The following is a 23886-nucleotide window of genomic DNA, read 5'->3' on the forward strand; positions in this document are numbered from 1 at the left end:
GATTTTTTTTTTAATACATTAACTTTCAGGGCTTTTTTCTTAAGTCATGAGAGTAATTATTTTTTTTTCCTCACAAACATGATGATATTGCAATGCATCTTCTCACTCTACCATATAGAGAGTTTTTATAAAGTAAATACACTTATTTTGTATAGGGAAAGCATATTAATTTAGCAGTCTGGCTGTCCTATAAATATTGGCATATGAAAGCATTGTTCTGTACCAGGAGTAGTTGTGTTGATCTTTTTAATGCCATTTACTTCAGTTTTTTTAAAAATGTGTTTATATAACTTTTAAGTAGGACTTTCTTTTATATACAAACTGAATTTTACGTACACTTTGCCTCCAAAACTCCAAATATGGTCTATGTTTGGTTCAGAATTTCTCCAGCCATTCAATATGGAGGATAACCATTATTTTGCGGAGGTGGAGAACTTTGCCGTCTACAAGAAAGAATGGGAATTTTATTCTGTATACTGAAAAACTAAAATGTTCTCTGTACTCATCTTTCCACATGTAATCTTGGTTTAATTCATCTGTTTTCTCTTAATCTTATTAATTCTCTCTTTCCAAATATACTGTTTTCAAGGAATGTTTAAAATTAAATTGCAGATTCTCTAGACCCAGATCATTTTCTACTTCCTTGAATAGGAAGGTAACGTGTATCACTGAGTTATCAGTAAAAACGTAGGTGGGCCATATATGCCAGTTTGGCACTTTAAGTTCAAACTCTAGCTAACATATGCAATATACAAGTATTTTATGACTTGGTACTGCACTGCAAATACTTATTTAATTTTCTTTGTTTCACAGATGATGTATATACACCTGAGGATATTGCCAGGCAAATTGGTGTGGATGTGGAAAAAACGTTGGAATATAGTGATACCTGGGAAAAGCCAATTTCTGGTAAGGTTAATAAAAGAAGACAACATAGGAAAATTTTAACAGTTATGAAAATAAAAACACCACCTTTCCTACGTGAAAAGCACCTTCACTAAGAAGGGAAAATAATTATTGGGCATACTCATCAATACATGTTCTCCCGGCTTCAGGATGCAACTAAGATAAAAATAAGACTATTTCATGGTCACTACCTAGTCACTAACATATGCCATATGTTAAAATTACCACTAACAGTGTTGTATCCTTATGATCAAACAATACTGTAAGCACTGATTTTTTTTCATACTAATAGTTTCTACATAGCAAGGGAGAAGAAGGGGAATGCATAACCAAATTGGCCTCCCATTTATGAGAAGGTTTTGTTGAATATTAGGATTGTTGGGAAAATCAGAACATTAGGCTTAAAGCAGAATGACAAAGTGGAGTAAATAAGGTTACAGCGTTTTTTACATGTGCTATAACAGGCTTGTCAGTTTTACTTTTCTTGCAGGTCTTGCAATCATATTTTCAAAACAAGCAAAATATTTTTACCAAAAAACAGATTCCCCAAACAGGCCTTCAAAAATAGACTTCTTGTATTTCACTTTTTTCTAGTCAGCTTCTTAGAAATTTTCTGTTTTGACTGAAAAACTATAGTATAGAGTGTATATAGTATAGAGTATGTATAGCAACCACTAGTCCAGGTTGCTCAAAGCCCCGTCCAACCTGGCCTGGAACACTGCCAGGGAAGGGGCAGCCACAGCTGCTCTGGGAAACCTCTGCCACTGTCTCACCACCCTCACCATAAAGGATTTCTTCCTTATATTTAGTCTAAATCTACCGTCTTTTAGTTTAAAACTGTTACCTCTTGTCCTATCACTACAGGCCCTGATAAAAAGTTTCTCTCCATATAAGCCCCCTTTAAGTACTGAATGTTGCAATGAGGTCTCGCTGGAGCCTTCCCTTCTACAGCCTACACAACCCAAACTCTCTCAGACTTTCTTCATAGGAGAGATGTTCCAGCCCTCTGATCATTTTTGTGGCCTCCTCTGGACCCTCTCAAGCAGGTCCATGTCTTTCTTGTACTGGAGACCCCAGAACTGGATGCAGGTGAGGTCTCACGAGACCTGAGTCTACTCCGAGGGAGAATCCCCTCCCTCGACCTGCTGGCCACACTTGATGCAGCCCAGGATACAGTTGGCTTTCTGGGCTTCAAGCACACATTTCTGACTTACATTCACCTACCAACATCCCCAAGTTATTCTCTGCAGGGTTGTTCTGAATTCATCTGTCACCCAGCCTGTACTGAGACTAGTGATTGCCCCAACCCGTGGGCAGGACCTTGCACTTGGCTTTGTTGAACTTCATGAGGTTTGCATGGTCCCCCCTCTCCAGCCTGTCCAGGTCTCTCTGGATGGCACATCCCTTCCCTTCAGCATGTCCCTGTACCAGACAGCTCGGTGTCATCAGCAAACTGCTGAGGGTGTACTCGATCCCACTGTCTGTCATCAGTAAAGATGTTAAACAGTGCTGGTCCCAGTACAGACCCCTGAGGAACAGCACTTATTACTGATCTACATTTGGACATGGAGTCATTGACAGCAAGTCTTTATATGGAGCTGTCTAGCCAATTCCTTTTCCATTGAATAGTTCATCCATCGAACTCATATTTCTCCTGTTTATCGACAAGGATATTGTGTGGTACAGTGTCAGAGGCCTTGCAGAATTCAAGATAGGTGACATCTGTTGCTCTTCCCTTATCCACCAACAGAGTCACTTCACCGTAAAAGGCCACCACCAGATTAGTCAGGCACAATTTTCCCTTGTGAAGCCATGTTGGCTGTTTCTAATCACCTCCCTGTCATCCATATGCTTTGACATAGGTTCTGTTCCATGATCTTACCAGGCAAAGACGTGAGACTGATTAATCAGATATTTCTATAAGCTAGCCAGTATTTGACTTTGCTTCTAAATACATTTACTTTTTCTGAAATCTTAGTGTGTGTTAACTGAAACATTTACATTTATGCTACTTATGAGAAATGAAAAAGATAGGTTACAGCACACAAGAATTAAGCTTGATGTGTTAAAAGTCTGTCCTAAGAGACTGCATGCCCTCCTTTTTCATGAAGAGTGACAGAGTCAAGGAAATACATTCCCGGTCCACAAAGAACCTCTGAGACTAAATAAATCCTAATAGTTCACCATGCCACTGTCCTTGCAAGAATCTATGCTATCACAGATTCCTTAAATTCCATTGTGTGTCCTAGTTTATAAGTTCAGTCTCCACACATTGTTAATTAGATTTCATAGCATCATAGACCATCACCCAAATCATTGTGGAAGTAGTATAAGGGAAGAGTAAGGATTTTTGGTTTTCCAGAGTGCAGTATAGTAGATTCGACTGTGACGCAGTCTACTGAATGTGATGTTTCTGCTTGCATGTAACTGTTGAAGTTTTGTTGTTCAGAAAATATAACAGAAACCACTGACAAGTCAATACTTGGATGCTTTTACCCTACAAATATCTCAGAGAATCCCATTCCCTAAATATGGGCAGGGTGAAAATTAGTTATATGTATATTACCGTGTAGTAGTATGTAGGGTATAGTGACTTATATATACAGAGATTTATTATCCCTTTTCAGGTCTTTAGGCACTTTAAAAAATCTCCAATTAGGGATTACGATTGAATGTGAAACGTACAACTGTTATTTTCAAATCCATTACATTTTCCTGAATTAGATAGAACATTATTTCCTGTCTTGATCTGAGAGATTTAAAAAAAAAAAAAAAAAAGTGGTTTATGAGTGACTGCACAAGTCCAAAAGAAAAACGAAACAGAGACAGATGGAGATGTTCCTGTTTGTATATTTCTAAAAAGGCTCTCACAAATGAATCTTTGGATCTGCTCCCTTCTCGCCCACAGTCACTCTATTAAGGTAACCTAAGGTTTGATATGTAGGGCCCAAGGTAGTCTGTGTAGCCAGTAACTGAGTATCAGGCAGCTTACATATTTGTTGACATTGGCAGCATAGTAAGAATTATATTACTCTTGAGGCTTCTCCCCTGTTAGGTACAAAAAGTCTTTTGTTACATAAATATGTTACACACATCTCCTGTTTTTTTTTCTTAAGGAAAGAAGTGCAAGGGTGAATAATGGGAGAAAACTCTTCTTTTGCCTTTCCTTTGTATAACAAAATCCTTTATAATTGCCTGGAAAAATATAGTAAAATGTTTTGTAAGGATGAATTAAGAGGCTTAGGTATTCCTTCCAGGCCTCACTGTAAAAATTACCAAATAAATTTAATAGATATTGGCTGGAACTGCACATTGAAACAACCTAGTTGGGTGCTTCAGGAATTTCTAACACAATAACAATCTCTAGCCATGTCAGCGCATGAAGTGAAAGTGACTTTCAAAATTTTTCACTTTTGAACAGCATAGTCCCTAGTGACAGTTGTCTTTTTGCTGCATTTTGTGCTTCAAGCTGAGGGTGACCACTTTTATCAGTTAGTACAAAAGATCAGAAATTTTGAATGGGATACTGAAGATGTTTCCAAGTACACTGAGGTGGTATTTATTGTGGGAAGAAGTATCCTGTTGGCCGCCAAAAACCATTGACAGAAATGAGTAACTACATAGAAAATGAATTACTGAAACACTTGTACAAAATCCCAAAGTAGCTACATTTTTTTCAGTGCAAACTTGGTTTAAAACTCCATGGCACACACTTCCCAAAGAACTTAAGACTGAAAATACAACTCATTTCAGCTCCTAAACTCACCTCTCTTTTGATACTAAATCAGACATGAAACATTGTTTGAGAAGTCAGAATATAACTTGCAATGGGTTTCTGATTTCATGGAATTTGAGGTTAAATAATCAATAACACTGTCTTTTAATGTCATTCAGTAACTACATCACCTGGCCCTCAACATCCTCCTGTACCTCCTGTCAAGCCTACACAAATGCGAAAGAAACCTCTGCCTCCCAGCACCGTGACTGGTAAACCAGGGACTCCAGGTATCTCAGCCTTTTCAGCATAAATATTTTGTATGCGATAATACTGAAGTGACTAGGAGGGTATAGAAGAATTTTACAGTACAGATTTTTTTGCTTTAATATGGGCTGTCTATAGAAACTAGTCTTCTGTAACATACAGGCCTTGTGTCTTTTGTTTTCATACATAAATTCTGGTTTCCTTTTTTTTTTTTTTTCCCCCCCTAACCTAGTTATGTCAAAATCATCTCTAGTAAGGAAGCTGAAAGCAAAATAGCATAATGCAAGTCATCCTTTAAGATCAACCTTAAGAACATTTCATGTCTACTAGTAGCATTTAGTTACTTAATGTGCATGTCGGGAGATACTGAATATTAAGCTTCGGTGCATACTCCAACTGGTTATTTTTAAATAAATTCTGTCCCATATATATGGCACATCCATTAACCACAGCAAAGAAGCAGCTAATAGGCACCCAGAAAACTCACTGCACTGGGAGGTAGAGTGAGCTACATTATTTCATGTGCAAAGAGTTTAGCCTTATTCCTGTGCTACAGTGTTCCTGCTTCTTAGTATATACTAAGTGTAAGAGCACTCAGAAACTTTCACATTTCATATTTTTTAAAAATTATATTTAGTATCCTTATGTATGTCTTGTCTGTGGATACTATATAAGAATCCTTAGGATAATGTTACTACAGTAGTCAGAAACTATCATCTCATTATGCTTAGCATCATGAGAAATGCTTTCCTTTTCATATTACTGTCTGTAGTTCACTAGAAATATAAAGCTCTGCTGTATTTCCTTTTGGGTTTGTTTTGGTTTGTTTTGTTTCTTTCATTTGGGTCTTTGTGTGCTATTAAGGCACTAAAAACCTAAATAATTCTTCAGTATTTTGCACAGCAGATTAGAAGCAAGAATACAAGCTAGCTGAAACAAGTTGTATATTTACTCAACAACAGAGCCAAGATTGAAATGTTGTGCCTGTACTTGCTGTTGATAGGTGGTGTTTCCTTAGTAATAGCTACAACAGAACATCAGAATTGTCAGTCTTAAGATATAGCATTAAAAAATGTTGACTGAATACATTTTCTTTTGCTTGTAATGGGCTCTCTGCTAATTTTCTCCATTAATTGTCTAATTAATTTGCCAGTGTTTTGAAATTTCACCCTTTTTCCATAGAGAAGAGGCCAGGTTATGTGGTAGTCAGAAGTTGCCATACTTTCCTAAGCATTCAAGATGGAATAAATTGGTTATATGATCTGATTCTTCCTTGTGGGGTCAGTAGTAGATTTTCCTTTTTCTGTGTTTCCTAGTGTTTTTTATCCAGCTTAGTTTTAAACATCATAATTTAGTTCCTTCTGGTTCCCTGGAGAAACTGTTCCACAGTACTAACAGGAAAAACTTGCTTCAATGTTCTTCTCGGATTTTCCCTTTCATAATTCTGTCCTATTTCTCTTTCTCATTAACACTGTGATTAATTCCTTACTTGTATCTTTCCTACTCATCCAGTGGATGAGTATTATGGGAAGGTTTCTGTGCAGACATTGAAAGTCTCCTGAATGGAAAAAAAGGAAATAAGAAAGTTCCATAACCTTTGTGAAAACTAAACTGTAGTGAGAATCTTAATACATTTCCACTTTATTAAGGAAATTAGTGGAAAGTAGGGAGAAAATCTTTATTATGAGACTCTTAACCAGTTGATTAAGGAAATTAATGGAAGGTAGAGGTTTTTTTCTTGTTTTCAGCTTGGTTCATCAGAGTTCTGACTTTGGTCACCATGTTCTTCTGTGTCAGATATGCAGGGAAGGTAACTACATTGTGTAGTTCTTGACTTTTGGGATTGAGATTTCAAAGTCATGCAGTGGTTATCTGGGAGCATCTGCATGTTTCGTGAATGTACTTTTTGTTTTTTACAGCTATTTTGAAAACAATGAAGACATCCTTTACCATGGATTGTTTGCCTCTTAAAAACCTGTTTTCTTTATTTGGTGCTAACAGCTGAGAAGTAAAAGCAATGTCACATAATCTAAAATGATTTTTCTAATAGCTGTTTAATTATGGGAGATAATGTTGCTTCTATCTGTTAGTTTCTGTCCAAACTTACAGTGCCTACTACAGAATATATCAGTTCAGAAAGAAAGTTTCTTCCCTTGGGTTATGTAGTGTTATAAATGTTGAAAATGGACTTGTTTGCAGTTTTTACCTTCATCTGTAGTGCGTCTTCATGTCATTTAGTGGAAGCCCTAGGACTGTTCTGTGGTAAATTCTTAGTGCAGATCATAGTTACTCAGGATTTATCATTACACGTTCCAGCTCCAGCCTTACTAATATATATATGCTGTATTGAGAGTAGAAATGAAAGGACCTTACCTATATCTGACAGAAGAATCTAAGTTTCAGTTGCTGACTTCAGCTATTCCCTCTTACAACTCATGAAGAAATATGCTCTTTTATTTTAGAAACAGAAATGTCAATGCTGGTAATTTTGTGTCCTACCAGTCTGTGTAGAATGATTCTGTGCATTAAACCAGGTCATATCTAGCTGACTGAAGTCCTCCAAGACAATCTCCAAGGAACAAAGAATTTTGTTACTGGGTTTCAGGGGTAGTTTATATTGGCAATAAGGACAAGTCAGAACTTTCCTAAATCCAACTGGAAGTTGTTGTATAAATTCTGAGGGATTATGATAGTTTAAATGAAAGTCCTTGTTTTATGAAGCAGTTGTCACAAATCTGAGTTTTGTTAGAAAATCAGAAAGCTGTTTTTCACATTTAAAAACTGAATGCCTCATTGCCACAAGTTCCTCCTTCTGTCACTATAGCTAAATCTGCTGGACCAACAACACCTGTGAGAACAGGAACATCATATAAAACACCAACAGCTTTTGCAACTCCAGAGTATTATGGTAAGCATATTACAGATAGTTCTGGTTTCTGTTTTTTTTTGTGGTTGGTGTTTTTTGTTTGTTTGGTTGGTTGGTTTGGTTTGGTTTTTTTTCCCCCGTGAACATAAAGATTTCCTTTTGTTCTTTTGCTTCTTTTTCCTAAACTATACACTTGTATTCAGCCTTCAGTGATTCTGATTTCCTTTATGCCACTTTGCAACTTTTCTAACTTGAGTGAGTTTATCTGGCTGTCTGCTGATAGATGCCTTGGTAAATGAGAACATGAGAGCCCTTCCATTTTCCTAAAATTCAATACTTGCGTAGTAGGCTTTCAGTACTATTCAGTGGCTACTTTAAATCTGTGAAGGGAGTAGCTATGGCACTTTTTTTTTCTAAACATTTATTTTTGCACAGGACAAATTCAAATTTATTTGACAGTGACTGATAGTGCTCAACATGGTTGTGATATCCTCCTAGCTATCTGATCAAACTGCCACCATTTAAATGGAAAAAAATGTAATAGGATAAACATAGTGGTATGTTGGTAGTTTGCCCTTTATAAAATTGGGAGTTAGCTACAAGTTCAGACCTATATCTCCTCAAACTGGCATACAGGAATGGGTTTGGAAGAAGGTGTGCTTAGAGTTTTTGAGCCTAAATATGAAGCTTTAGGTATATTGTCATAAATTATGCCATTCCTAATTTTCCTGGATTTATAGTAATACTGAAATTCTTATCTCCTTATAATGATCATGAAGTCACTGTGACCCTTAGCACTCAGTTAAGCAAGCTGGATGCTAGATTTATTAAAAAATCCTTGTTGTGAATATATTGTGTTTTGTCCATTGAGGTCCATGGTAGTATTTGCACCTAAGAGAAGATTCTATTCTGTATAATGGTGATGTAAAGCAACACTGGTGTCATGAATCCTGACTGCTTTAGAACATTTCTGTTCACCAGTGTATTTGCCTTCAATTCCCTTCAAATTTTGTGCAAGTTGTACACTCTGAAGGCAGAATTTGTGATCTCCTTGTTGCTATTTTTAGAGAAGCTAATGTGCTAACATAATAGTGGTATATATTCTATGAATGTGAAACAAGCTTCAAGCTAAACAGCCAGTACAGTGCAAAACCATCCTTTTTAAAAGGCCTAAAGAGCATTTTGCATATATTGCATGAACTGAATCCAGGAGCAGTCATGAAGTCTGTCATTTTGATTATGGCTATACTAGGAGGTAAGTATGGGGTTTACTTAGCATCACAGCCAAAATGGAGTCCTTAAAACACAGATCTGGCAGCAAAATTCTAGCATGGAAGAGCTTTACCATGATTTAAAATACCAAATGACCAGTGAAATGCTGCTGTTCCAACACTGAAACTTTGTATGTATTGCAAATTAAATTATAACTGTGTTTCCCACAGTTGATGCAACTGTCTTCAGCTCAAGTCCTACATCAGAAACAGATTCTTCAGGCAAACCAAGGTACCAAGGTAGGGTTTGAATAGCTCAGGTATTTTTATTTGGGGGAATATATGAAGACTGACATTCCTTGCATCAAAATTATCTTCTGTGTTTATTCAAAGGCCAAAACTTAATTTGATTCTGTTTCACTTTATTGTCAGATGAAAGGGATGTAGCACAGACCTACAGTGTAATCTTGACTAAATTTTACTTCTACTTTCTTCCCTGCTACCACTTCCTAGCTTATAGTCTTGCCCACAAACATTGTGGCTCTTTCTGTACGCCAGTAGTAGTACAACTGCACACTGTTCACATTCCACCAGAGCAAGTGAAAATCTTGCTGTGGGCTTGCAAACAGTACCTGGAGTGGTATTGCCCCAATACCAGTGCACCTTGCTGTACGTGATAGCTACCCGTCGTATATGCCTCACCTCTCATTTCAGGCTGTGCACATTCAGATAGTCTAATAATACTGTAATACATACTAGACTAGATTATTAAAGTAATCAAGTTATTGCTATTGAAGTAATCTAGAGAGTTCAGCAAGGTGAGATGACAGGAAGAAATGTTTTTGTACCAAAAGATTTTTCAGGGTTTTTTTCTTGCGCTGGTACAGTACATTTCTGAAGACCCTTTCTTGCAAGAGCTTATTGTTTACATTCAATAATTTTAATTTTAAAACTAATGCATTTATCTTTTGTAATCTTCCTAATTTGGACTGAGTACAAGATATTTGCCTCAGGTTTGTTTCAAGGTTTGGTCCTGTACCACTAAAAATGGTTAAGATTTTGACACTCTAGAAACTGAAAGTTTAATGATAGAATGATTCTGGACTAAACTTGTTAGTCTTTCTGATGAAACAAAGTGGTGATAGGCATTATGTCCTTATATTCACATAGTGCTCAAAAGTAAATGGAATTGTAGTGTCATTTAAAGTAGAAGAACTAAAGTCAATTGTTCTGTTTTATGACAATTTAATTCTTTCAAACAGCATGTATCACCCACTAATACCTTCAGAATGATAGTTCATCAGTGGAGCAAGTGGGAAAGGGGGTAAAGGCAGTGCAGATTCCAGGTCTAACAACAATAAACATCGGAACAAGCAGCTTAATATTGAATATATGGCTTTTGTTCTTAATTATTGATGTTTGACTTGTGCAGATTTTTACTTGGTGTTCTGAGATAGAAGTTGTGCATTAGGCGAAATGGCGTTGACATTTTGTAAAAACACTGTATTGAATAACAGCTCTTTCCTATTGCTTTTAGCCCCCCACGTCAAGTACATGAAGAAAGATGATGATGTACCTTGCTCTATCACAAGCTCTCTTGAACATTTTCCTCAAGAAGAAGGGGGCAGCAAGGAAGAACCTACTCGTCCTCCACAAAATCCTCCAACGAACCTCACAGTGGTGACTGTTGAGGGCTGTCCAACTTTCGTCATATTGGACTGGGAAAAACCAGACAATGACACTGTTACTGGTTGGTTTGATTTCTTTCCTCCATTGTATCAGAATACAGTATGTCCAGCTTAATTTTACTGTCACACTGGTTTTATGCCATTTAAAAAATATTTTAATCCCAAGGGAGGCATACCCCAGTGCTTTTATTTTGCGCTACAGTCAGCTCCAGTGTGGATAAGAAAATGCTACTGGATTAGAACAAGATTTTCACAACTATATCATTGGTGTCAGTGACACAAAATGATACTCAAAAAGCATGACTCTGCATCTTCTCTTAATTTCTGGCTTCTCTGTGTACAGGATCTGGTAAGATCTAGTCAAGAAGTTCCAGCAATGTGACAGTAGTCTTTATTATATAGATGAACACACATAATGTAGACATCTTTTTTGACTTCAGGATGTTGTTGATCAGAGGGCCAGACTCAATGAAACCTTACATCCTTCTAGTAAGTCAGTAGAACTCTGCCAGTGTAATACTTGTTGTACCCACCATAGTGTCACCAAATTCTCTATGTAAAAAGAATCCGCTATTTTCATTTCCAAAGGAAGGTTTTTGTACTGAGGATAAATCCTTGTGAATCGTGCAGCAATCAGTACATAGGCATGTAAGAGTGCAAGATGACCATTCGTAATTTTTCTGTCATCTTCTGTATATCAGCACAAGCTTACCAAAGTTGAATGTTTAAATTAACTAAGAACTGAAAACAATGATTCTCCTGTGCTGTTGGGAAAATGGCCTTTGTTTTTACCATGAACATAGAACTTTGATTTGCAAAATCACTGGCTCATGACAGCCATGGCCAAATGGATTTGGCTGTGTTGCATTACAGGTGAGTAGAACAGATAAGAGTAGGAACTGTGAAGACTAAGCCTTGACCATTAGCCATTCACTTTAACATGTAAGTGGGATGTTTTCAGATGTTGTTGTATATGTGTCATGAGAGATTTCAGTGTAGGGCTATAATTAGGTGACAGTCATAAGAAAGGCCATGCTCTTCCCCAGATTAGTCCTTCCTTGATATTTTAGAAATAATTACTAGGTTTACCCTCTATTCTTTCTTGCTCTCCCCACTGTTTTGAAAAACAATAAATGCAAAACCAAAGGGACACTCAAAACAAAAATTGGCCTGCACTTTTTTCTTCTGGGAAAGGGGAAGAAAGTTAGCCCTTCTGCTGGATCAAAAGGGGGATAAAAAAAGACTGTAAATGAATAAAAAAGTACCAACTAGAGAGAAAAATTATTACATGGCTTGCCTTCCACGATGGGCTTCATCCTGGTGTAAAAGGAAATATGAGTTTATTGCTAACCTTAGAATTAGGCTGAGGATAGGCTCTCTGTGAACACGCCCCATTCCAGGCAGTTCTGCAATGCGTCTTTTTGTTCAGTGAAAAGCCTTTTTGTTGATGTGTCATTTGGAGGCCTCCTCCACAGACCAGTCGGGTAATGTCATTTAGTCTGCCTGTTTTCTTGGAAGTAGACCTGCCGGTTTTCTTGAGTATGTTAATGAACCCACTGCAGCACAATCAGTTGCATTGCAAAAATAGAAAAACATTTCTACTATAGCTGGTAGAACTGTTGGCACACATCATCTAATGATGAGAGCAAGACCTAATTGCCTTGTGATACTACTTCCTTTCTTTTTCAATGTGTGTTGTGAAATCTAGAGCAAGCAACGCTGTTTCTTTTGAGACTTTAGGTGGACCTTTCTCTGTTTGTTTGTAATCTGCAATTGTAAAAGCTAACTTTCCATGAAGTTTCTTCTCTTCTATAAGACTATACTGTGATAACTGAGACACCTGGCATACCCTTCCCCATTCTAGAAAAGATTAAAACCTTCTGCAGAATATTTAACTAATACCCTTTTTGCTTCACTGAGAGAAACTTTAGTTTGAAATCTAACTATCTTCCTATCTAGATGTAACCGCTTTCCCATAAATACCTTCTTCATTCTTTTTAACTTAAAAGTGTAATACAAAATTTTTGTACCCTGTGGCTTACGAATACTCTCGTGGAGCTTGTCTTTGTCTGAAAATTTTTCAGTTAATGACTCATCCAAGAACGCTTTTTGAATTCAAGAGAAGGCATTGAATTCCATTTTCTGAAATTAGTGATTATTTCATATTGGCACCGGTATGACTTAAATCAAGTTTTCTGTCATCTCTTTTTATTTTTGTAGTTTATACATGTTTTTTCAATCATCTGATTTAGACATCACATTTTTTTTAATGCACTGATTCAGATAGAACAGTGGAAATAGAAAACAGAATTTTTTGAGCCATTTTTCTGAAACAGTTACTTTGCTTGACTTGTAGCTATGCACAAGGAATTTCATTGTATTGGGTATTCCTAAAACCAATATCATACTTTAGTTATGGAAAGGTCTGACAAATAATAATCAAAACAGTGATCAAGTTTACTTCCTTGTTTTCGTAAAGGCTGCAAATATCAAGAACCAAGACCATTTTGCTGGTTCTCTTCTACTCCTGTTGTGTTGTCACAGAAACATAGGACAGTTAGTTGTCTTGTGCACTGAGTAACAAGCAGGTGCTGGCTGCACTCCATAGTTCTTTGTGTTTGCATGCCCATTCACACGTGCTGGGTTTTTTTTTCCAACTTGAATGAATTAAAAAGTTTAAATCACATATTGACTCCGTGCTGGCAGAAGGCAGAAAGATTGAATTCTCGTAAAGTTACCTACGAATTCTCTATCTGGATGTACTGAAGGCCGTGGAGATCCACCCTCTCTCCTGTGCTTCCTAATAAACATAATTTCTCTAATGAGGCTTAATTAGGGCAAATAAGGGGGTTTGTGTGTATTTTTTTCTCCATGGTTCACTCAGCCTTTGGTGGTTATATACGAAAAGGTCTTTTTTTATCTTTAAAAGATAAAAAGGAAATGCATAGAGAGGAAACACTGTTATGTTCTACACAAATACATACTCATCAGTTCTAATGTCTTTGGATGTTGCATTGGGGTCCCATTTGATTAAATGATCTGAAGTAAAAGCCCTCTACTTTTTTTTTTTCTTCCTTTCTTTTTTTTGCCCCTCTTCTCATCTGAGCCACCCATTCCTAAGGTCCGTGAGATTGTTTTTAAAAGACAGTGGTTGGTCTTTTGCTGTTCATGGGTGACTGAAGTGGAGGAGGACTCCTGAACATGGAAATTTTGAAATCTTCACTATCTGTAGTAATTTCTTCCTTCATGCTGACTTTCTGACATACTATTAAAACCTCTTTTAAACTTTTATGTTGCTCTGTATATGTTCTAAATAACTGAGTCTGTTACGAAGTAAAGATAAAAGATGCTGTGTAGAGGTCCCTTTGGAAACTATTGCAATAAATCTGAAATTCACATGTGCATACATGTATATAAATTGCTGTGGTTTAGAAGCTTGGAATTTTAATGCATAGCTATTTAGGGCTGCTCTGAACTTCCACTTAATTGCACTGTCTTACATGATTTACCTCAGTAGTTTTGATGGTTGCTTTTTGCATAGAAGAGTGCAAAGGAAGCCACAGTTGCACAACAGAGGTCAAAATCGGGTCAATTTGTGTGTGGATGCTCATTTACATACACATCTCCTACATTTACTAGGAGTGAGGATCTGAGAGTTCAGCAACAGTTAAGAGAGTTTTTTTCCTTTTTAACACTGAAATCCCATTGTAGATGTTTTATCTTTCTGTGTAGACAACAAATGGGTCTTCCTTGTATTGACAACTAAAAAATTTAGCAAAACAAAAAAAAAGCCCTACAGCTTGATAGCATTCAGTTAAGAACTTGAAAATGAATCATTAAAAAACCCCAGAAAAGTAAGTAGTTTTCTAGAGGTTTTGTAGCTGTTGGTAGGTGGTCTCTGTCTTCACCTGCTTTATTCATTGTGCTGTAGATCTAAATGCTCATTGCAATATTCTTTGAAAAGCATTCTCCTTTACTAGCTTAGAATTAGTAAAGTTGCACTTCGTATTATAGACAGGTTTTAGGAAGGGGCTGAGGAAGTTGTGAATTTCTTTGCAAAGAGAGGAAAATTAGCAATATACTTAGTGTGTTTATTAGAAGAGGTTGTTGTAAACTGGAACAGGGGTTGCCTGTTAGAGAGAGACTGTGTCTTGGACAGGGCTATGACTGAAGCGATATCTTCTTTCCAAACATCTGTTTCATTCCCTGTTCAGACTATAGCTTGTGCTTGATGATACATCACAATGACATGAAAAGAGAGTAGTGAGACACTATAAATCATATTAAACCAGAAAAATTTATGCAAAATTATTTCACTTGAAACTGGCAGATTCCCTGAGTGCACAATCCAAGGTAGTTGGGCAGTTTCCTTTGGTAATCTTAAAAACGTAGGTCTGAATTATGAGGAAGGATGAGGGGCTAGGCACTCAGCAGTCTGAAATTGGACCTCTCTTTCCAAACCATTTTAGCATACTAATGTCCAGAGTGGTTCGCACAAAATGCCCTTACAGCCTATTAGATAGTAGGAGTGGGTATCAGATGAGAAAAGAGAGAGCAACTAAGAACCTTAAGTAAGAGGTCTCATTTAAGCAAATTTCTCTTTACTGTAATTTTCCAGAGTATGAGGTTGTGTCAACTGAAAATGGAGCAAGTGATGGTGAAAAGGAGAAATCGATTATCACTACAAATCAAACCCATTCTACTGTGGAAAACCTAAAACCCGACACAAGGTAATTTAAATAAAATAATTTTCTAAGGTAATCCAACTAATTTAGACTGTCAGCTGTGTGCCATTTCAAATGAAAATACACATGTACATAAGACCAGATTGGTTTTACTCCTGATAGAGGTTTTGTTTTTTTAAAAGTTAACAGATAAGATGCGTCTGAGGAATCTTTAGGAAATTTCCAAGAGTATTAATGGTCTGGACAAACTGCAGAAGTGACCTGTTCTATCAGAAAGATTAACAGTCAAATAGAAGAATATGTACTGCTTTTTATCAAAAAATCTCTTGCACTTAGCAGATAAGGAAGAAGGGTGAACACAAGAAATATTAACCTGATATGTGAGATCAAGATTTATATGTACAGTTGTCTCTCTTGGGGGTTTATGGATGCTTGACACAACTGACACAGGATGCTTTTTTATTTAGATGCATGTTCATTCAAATACTGGAATGCAAGTTGGGCCACTGTACAAAGGTTGACTATTCCATTACACCATGGAGAAGAAAGATAACATCTGTCCTGTATATGTAGTTTTCTTTTAGTGTCTCAAAAGAGCTGGAAAGTTAAAAATGGGTCAGTGAATTCCAGTTGATGACGTTCATCTCATGCAACTAGTCCAAACAAGCATTATCATCCTTTTTTAAAAAAAAAACTCATCAAAAATTACTCTTTTTTGTGGTAAAATTCAGAGCAGGGAAGAAAGCCACTTGACCTTTGTTTCTGTGGCCTATTGATTGCATCAGAAAGTTAATGAATGACACGTTGTTTTTTTCCCATAAGACCATCCATTTGGCTTTGGTAACTGGATTTTTCTGTCTTGGATAAATTGCCCTTTTCTATTATTATCCATAAATTGTTAACACAGCACAAAATTCTGCACAGAACTGTTATAAATAAATTTAGACTCACCGAATTCCAAATTTATTGTTTGAATAGAGACAAGCAAACAGTGCTGAGTGTGCCGGGAGTCTCTGCTCCACCAAGACACACACCAAGCTCTAAAAAGCAGCGTCTTTTATACTCCTGTACCACCGTCCTAACCAATCTCCTCCCGTCAGATAATTGTCCTGCTCTTTTCCATTGGGTTGTTTGAGTTGCTGGGGTGCGTGTCCTCCTCCTATTGGGTCTTTTGAAAGTCTCGAAGCCTTGGTCTCTTGGTGCACCTTTCTCCTATTGGATCTTTTAAAAGCCTCATGATCTCAGCCTTTTGGCGGGCTTTTCTTCCAACAGCAGTTACATGTCAGCTCTAGGTGGGGGTGTTCTGAGAAGCGGTTACATGTTATCTCTAGGTGAGAAGCCATGACATGCCAGCTCTTGGTGGGGTTTCTGAGAAGCGACTACATTGTTTCAAGTGAATAGCACACTTTATATTTTATCCATAGATATTCAAACATTCATCATAATTATAATATAGGTTATAGTGATCACAAATCATTTCAGATCCACACAGGGTACCATATTCTATTTTTACCATATTTCAGACAACAGGATATTATGGTTTGATATTTACAAATCATTCAAGCGTAACGTACCTGCCTTGCTTAACTTAGCAAATTAGTTAAAATGGTTTATTACAGAACCCATCTTGAACTTTTATTTTTAGGCAATGTGCAGTTTAACCTGGGGTGTTGGTGCTTAGCTCATGTACTTGTGACCAGCAGCACCTAGGAGGAGGAATGAGGAACTATTGCAGAAAGTGGAGGGGAAGAGAATTGGAAAAGAGAGGCATGGGGAAATTGTGATACCCAAAAAGAGCGTCTTTGAGAGACCAAAACTTGTAAGATGAGCTAGAATCACTGCATATTGCATCAAGAATATCTCTGTTATTTCTTAAAGGCATGTGACTTGTGAAAGGGTGAACTGCCGCTATATTGTTCTGACTTGTTAAGAGTCAATTAGGATATGTTAGCAAAACAACTGGAGACCAAGCATTAGTTTCCTCACTCTCTTCCTCTTCAGCTGTGAAGGCTTAGAAGAGACAGCAAAACAAGTTATCTTTGGAGTAGTGACTAGGCATTAGGTGCTGCTAAACCTGTCAGGCTATGCTGTTTGTGTTTTCATTTCAGTTTGGCTTTGAAATAATACAATTGCATCCTTGAAAAGAAGTATGTGGTGTTAATGAGATTCTCTTATTCTAACATTAATAATGTTACTGAGATTCTCTTCCATTACTGTCCATATGACACACTCATTGTGTCATATATGGTGACAGAAATGGGATGGATTTGGCTAAGTGTAGAAAAGACATGAAAGCAAAGTCCTTGATACTGAAAGCAATGTCTAGATGGCCAAAAGAGAAAAGGCATTTTTAGACTGCTCTTTGTTCAGAAAGGAAGCAAGATAGGAGGCAGGCAGACCCAGCTAGAACCATTTGAAAGGTTATAAGGAAGGCAGGAGCTACGCAGAATAAGGTTAAATGGTTTTTAACTTTAATTAGTAACAATTCTGTCAATCCCATGAGAGGACTTTCAGGTTTTTGGTAAGCAAGAAAAGACTGTGGAGAAAAGCTGTATTTTGGAGCATGGGGTTTGTTACAAGAAGCTAGATATGAGTGGTAATATTCCCCTGATGGGGTCATGACTATTAACACACACCCAAACCCACACCCCCACACACACCCCCCCAAAAGGGAAAGACAGTGAAAGTCTGTCTGGATTCACAAGACCATCACCTGAAATTGAAAACCCAGTGGTGCATGTCCCTCGAGTCTCACAGGATTTAAGGGATGTCTCAGAGTGGCTCTGACTGATGAAAGTCTCATTTCAAAATGTGTGTTTCCTAATTTGGAGGACACCTTGAGAGCTTTGGCAGAAGCACAAGAAGTTGTTACTGTTACCATTTGAATCCAGGCTTGTTGGCACCCTAAATTCAAGGAAAGTAAGTGATTTAGACAGTTGGCATCATGTAGACAGTATCAGTGTTGCAAGGAATGGCATATGTCCATAATGAAAGTCTCATCCCTGTCAGGAGCTGTTAGCTCACTAGATGAAAAAAAACAGATCTGTGGACAAAACTGTCTGAAAATAGAAGGAAATTAATAAATTAATTAACAGAGTCCCTGAAATGTCTGCAAATTCAGGTAATACATTAAAACTGGGAAGCAGACTTTTCCATAACTAGCCTTAAAGAGCTGTAGAAGAGGTGGAGCTGGAAAAGAAAGTTGGAAGAAAAAACAGAAATCCCTCTTGCTAATGATCAACATGTACAAAACTACCAGCAAGTCTATGGAAAGAGAGATGCTTAGCAGCAGAAGCACTAAGAAGGGGAATAACCTCTTGGCCTTGAAACGTTTTGGAGAAGCTGACAAACTGAATTTGAGAGTCTATTTTTCCAGCTTTCCTGAAGCCTTCAGTGAGGCTGTGTGTATCCCCTATGCTGCTCTAAAGGTACAGTGCATCAGAGCTAAAGACAGCTGGGGACAGACCTAAGCAAAGACTTTCCAAAAGGAATAAAAATGTTTGTGAATGTGGTATCTCAGTCTCCATGGGTAAATTTAAACCAGAAAGATCCTATAGCAGCAAGACAGTTCAAGCCTGTAGTTCTCCAGATGTATGCTCTTGAGGAGCATTGCATGACAAAAGACGGTCTGCAGACACGTGCTCAAGGTCTGTCATCCTATTGAGGTAAATCCGATGGGATATGTTAGTGCCTGGCTGGAAGCTAACGAGTTAATCAGTTGTATCCAGTGGGAGGGAAGCAAGACTAACAACTCTTCAGTGTGAAGGGGGCAGAACAAGAAGCAGGGAAAAACTGGTCATGCTGTTTGTTTGCTTTTCTCTTTTACATTCTTCTTTCAAATAGGTCATACTGCTACACCTCTGGGAAGCTCTCCAGTAAGCCAGACACCCGTCTTCCTTTGAGCTGGCCTCTTGACAAGGCAGCTTTTAAAGTTTAGGACTTAATGGCCAGACTTTGGATATTTAAGATATTTGGACTGTGTTAGGGAGGCAGCAATGAGAGACTCTTACAGTCTCTCATGAAAAATTGCATGTGTGACTGCAACTGTCAGTAAGTACAAACATAGAAGTTAAATGGGATACAAATTTCTCTGAATCAGAGGATTATTATGTAGTATTCTGTGTGTCCATTTAGCTGTCTGAAAAGCGACTAGTTCTGGAAAAAAAAAAAAAAACAACTTGAAAAAGGAGTTCTGACTTTCAGTACAATTCTCAGGTATTTGATTTTAACAGACTCATACCATGCTAATATGGAAATGAAAATGGACTTTCATAGGTATATAACAGCTTGTGAGGGTTACTTTTAAACAAATAAAGTATGGCAGTTCGTCCTATCTCTTGTTTGTCTTACAAGATACATGCCAACTTTATGTGTGACTTGATTGCAAGACACTAAGACTGAGATGAAAGTAAAATAGTGATTTGAAAATCTGTCTAACCATGAGGACATACATCCTTTAAATAAATGTAGGGCACAGTCAGTTGCATGCCAATGCAACTTCTTGATTTTTAGAAAATAAAAATGTTCTAAAGGCTCCCGTACAATGTGATTTTGTTGGAGCACTGAGACCCCGATGCTTTTTTCCAAGAAAAGGTACATTGTATGCACACCGTTCTCTCACAGTAAGGCATGCCTGACAGTTGACATTCATTTGGAGGGTTTTTCCTTATAGGATGAGTATGTTGGCCTCTTTTTCACCTGGAAAATTGCCAAATTATGGAGCTTGCAGTATTTCACTATCACATCTTAGAAAACTTCTGATAGTTTAACTAACCTGGAAAGTTCAGATCTTGATACCTGTTATTTGGTTGGTCAGAGTTCTTGAAGCTACTGCTGTTCCTGGCACTAAGCTGCTGTCTGGGTCAAATCTAGCAATCTGTTTAATTTCATCAGGTATTTTGCTTTTGATTGTAATTTTTACCTGAAATTTCTCAAAGCATGTAGTGTCGTTATGCTATATGAGATAGATAACGATATACATCTTTCTTATACAGATAGTTAATTGGATATAACTGGCGCCTGAAGAGGAAAATGTTCTCTTGTTTTATGAATGTATTCTGCTTAAATGTTTCTGTCTATAGATGTGCTTCTGTGATCTAATAATCACAGACACACAGCTGTGAATTACAACTTTGTACTGCAGTTAGCTTTTGTTATTACTTCCAAGAATTTTAGAGTAGATCCAGGTCACATTTCATTAAGCTCCGCCTTTCAGTATCACACTTAAACACATACCAAACTTTCTGCAGTTTTTGCCATTTTTATCCTTCAATTAGTCCTTCACTTGTTAAATGAGTGAAATAGCCAAATTCCATTTGTCCTTCTTCTAGTTAGTCCGAACCAAGTACTGAGCTGCTCAGTTTTTACTCTGTTGTTCAAGCAGTGAGTGTCCGTAACTGCTGTGCTTGTTGATTGACCCTGAGCAACCTAACATAGCTTTTAAGTCGTTCCTGTCATGAAAAAAGGCCTGGACCAGATGACCTTTGTAGGTCCTTTCCAACCTAAATTACTGTATGATTGTATCTTAAGGGTAGCTTCTGACCTTCTAAATCTCTATTTTGCCCAGTTTCTTTAATGCAGGACGAGGTGGTTTTGTATGTTAATGCAAATGTCATTCATTTCTTAGCAAAGAAAAATGAGAGAAAGGGATGCGCTGCTATGAACTAATCTGTCAGCTTAATGCTTCATCCTCCCTATGGAAATTCTGCAATTTTTATACTGATTTTTTTTTTTTTTTTTTTTTTGAGAAACGTACCATTTATTCCACTTGGAAAATAGTCAAAGCCAAACCACAAGACTGATTGTTTTGGTCAAAGCAATTACAGTCTAGCTTCCAAGCAGTCATTTGATGAGTGAGACCTGTAATATTCCATTGAACTTGTCATACAAACCCCTTGGTTTTGAGTTTCCTGAGAAGGCTGCTTACACCGGAACTCCTAATTTCACTGGCATAGCCAGGATTCTGTGCTCTATGTCTGTTAGTTTTACATTAAAAACTGACCTTAAAAAGAAAGTATTGCATTAATTTCTCCTACAATAATAGTCAAACAAGATCTCCCATGTGTGTAAAGGAAAGGTCATTATCCTCAATTTTCAACCTTGAGAGGCCTGAGATAGAAATGGGGTTACTGTGGTTGTTGTTCTCTTCACTTTGTCTCCTGTGTAGTAATGATGGTGCTCATCTGCATCTTCTCCTTTGCTAAAATCAGTTTTACTGATCTTCAGTTTTTTCATGGACCTTTCCTAGCCTAGCATATTAAATGCAGATGTTGTTATTTTTTTGCTTCCAATTCAATTTTCCCATTTCCAGAGGAATTTTAGATGATTGGAGTTTTTTTGGTTTGGGTGGGGTTTTTTGTTTGGGTTTTTTGTTGTTGTTGTTTTTGGTTTTGTGTTTGTTTTGGGTTTTTTTTTTTAATTAGTTTTGGAGTTTATTAACTCCTTAAAATTGATTTTTTTTTAAGTCTTCCAGTCATCTGATATAGTTTCATTTTGAAATTTTCTGCTATTTCTGTTGGTTTCTCTGGCAAAAGATGTAATTCTTATTTCTGTATCCCTGCTCTATCTTGAAGTATTTTTTATAATTAGGTGTACATTTCCTCTTTCATTCTGATGGCTTGTTTAAGGTCAATTAAGTTCATAGCATATACCACTAGTGTCCAGGAAACTTTGCAGCACTTATTTCTATACAAGCCTTCAAAAAAGAGTCTGAATATTGTTGAAAACAGTTCTCATGCATGTTTGTGTTGGCAGTAATTGGAAGGTAGTAAAGAAAAATACTAAGACTGCAGGCAGAGATGTGCCAGATAGCTTTGGAGAAGTTCAGGTAGCCGTTAGAGGATGTGTCCCACAGCTTGCTGGTGTAGATTTTTAATAGAAAAAAATATTATTAAGAATGATAAGAAACAAAAAGCCATTCCAAAGCTTTGGGAAACTTCCCTTTAGGTACTGATCCTTTGCCTGGTTAAGTAGTTTGGTGATTTCAAATATAATTTTATCCTTTTTAAAAACATTTTGAGTGGTCTCTTTTGGACTTTGGGTTAGATTGTGTCCCAAGGCAAACTATATTTCCAGCCATGAGGTCTCTTGAGGAATATAAATAATAAGAAATTTTAAAATAAATAAATATCCAAGGCCCCCCAAAACACAAAACGCAACCAACAAACCAATCAAAACTGTGAAGTAAACGTGAAATGCTTAGGATGTATGCATGTACCAAACTGTTTTTATAACGTGTAGAAGTCTTCAACACTCTACTGAATAAGCTTTTGGTGCACTTATACACAGTAATTGATACCTACCTGCTCATGCTGTTATTACCATTATCTAGTATTGTTTTGTATTGCTGTTAGCACCCGAAATGTGCCATAACATAGAAATTTTTAAAAATCTACCAATGCAGAGAGCTTAGCTTTTAACAAGAGATCATCAAGAGATGAGAACTACAGTGAAAGCTGCAATGCAGAAAGTGGCAGAAAAATGCTGGAGTCTTTTGTACTGTATTACAAAAGTAACCGATTTTTGTACTAAATTGCTGTTGATGTCCAGGTTCATGGGTAAGCATTTCTTAACTTGTCTCAGCCCTCCTTCCAAGTTGATTAGGAGAAAGATTCCTCAAACAAGCCCGGCACTTTTTTTTTTTTTCCCTTGCTTTTTTCATTCCCTTCCCTTAAACCTAGTTTTATTTGCTATGTCTGACAATACTGCTATTGAAGCACACTCTGCAAAGACAGAGAGGCTCTATACATTGAGAAAGTCCTGCATGATTGTCATCTAACCACCACCAGCCATCTCCCCAGAAATTGACCCTGAAGTCCCAGGACTGTACTGATCTGCTCCAGTCCTCCTATTATGGTGAAAATATCTCTTCACCTGTTTTCAGCTCTGCCATCTTCAGTCTTCTCCTTTCGCATGCTTTGAAAAATTCAGAAGCAGCTGCAGCTGCATCTGCCAAAGCTCCATGTGGAATAGCCATTTCCTATGGTGGAAAAATACACTGTGAAGAGTAATTACTCGAAGTCAAGTCCATTTAATCTGCACAAAGACTTTTATTGTCTTATGCAGTTTGGGAGGATTTGGGAAGCCTAATCTCCAAAGTTTGTAGGATAGCAATCTTATAGATGTTAGAGGTGTGACACATATGTTGGGTAGCAGAGTTTTTGGCATCATAGGCATACAGACATAAAGGTGGAATATAGACTCAAGTTTCTCATGAATAAGTCTAGCTAAGAGGTAGACATGGGATAATCATTATGTAGCTTTTCTATTTCCCTTTATTAACTTTACCCTACATACCTTCTTGAACCTCTAAGCATTTTTTTCCCCTCCCCTGTGGTTTGCATAAAAGCGTATCTTATTACAGCAGGTACCCTTTTTTTCACCATTTAATTTTTATTTTTAAAATCTTTCACCTGACACACAAAAAGGGAGACTTCAAATGGTTTTCTATGAAGAGAGCTGCATCATGGCCTTAAAATTAGTTAGATCTGTAAACTCTATCAAATTGTGAACTCGGTCTGACTTTTCCCTTCTCTCCCTTGCAGTTTTA

The 23886-nt window shown here is 37.2% G+C and overlaps 1 protein-coding gene across 1 annotated transcript in view; it reads left to right on the top strand.

Annotated features, from left to right (window-relative positions):
• The window catches only part of ABI3BP (ABI family member 3 binding protein), a 171848-nt gene that overhangs the window by 135149 nt on the left and 12813 nt on the right, over nt 1–23886 (top strand). Inside the window, exons 43-48 of the mRNA XM_026841045.1 lie at nt 814–909; nt 4801–4911; nt 7713–7796; nt 9197–9265; nt 10503–10715; nt 15272–15383. Of these exons, the coding sequence (XP_026696846.1) occupies nt 814–909; nt 4801–4911; nt 7713–7796; nt 9197–9265; nt 10503–10715; nt 15272–15383 (685 nt within the window). The remainder of the gene's footprint in view (nt 1–813; nt 910–4800; nt 4912–7712; nt 7797–9196; nt 9266–10502; nt 10716–15271; nt 15384–23886) is intronic.

This window comes from Athene cunicularia, assembly GCF_003259725.1.
Source record: "Athene cunicularia isolate RWA chromosome 1 unlocalized genomic scaffold, athCun1 chr1_part1, whole genome shotgun sequence".
NCBI classification, from domain to species: Eukaryota; Metazoa; Chordata; class Aves; order Strigiformes; family Strigidae; genus Athene; species Athene cunicularia.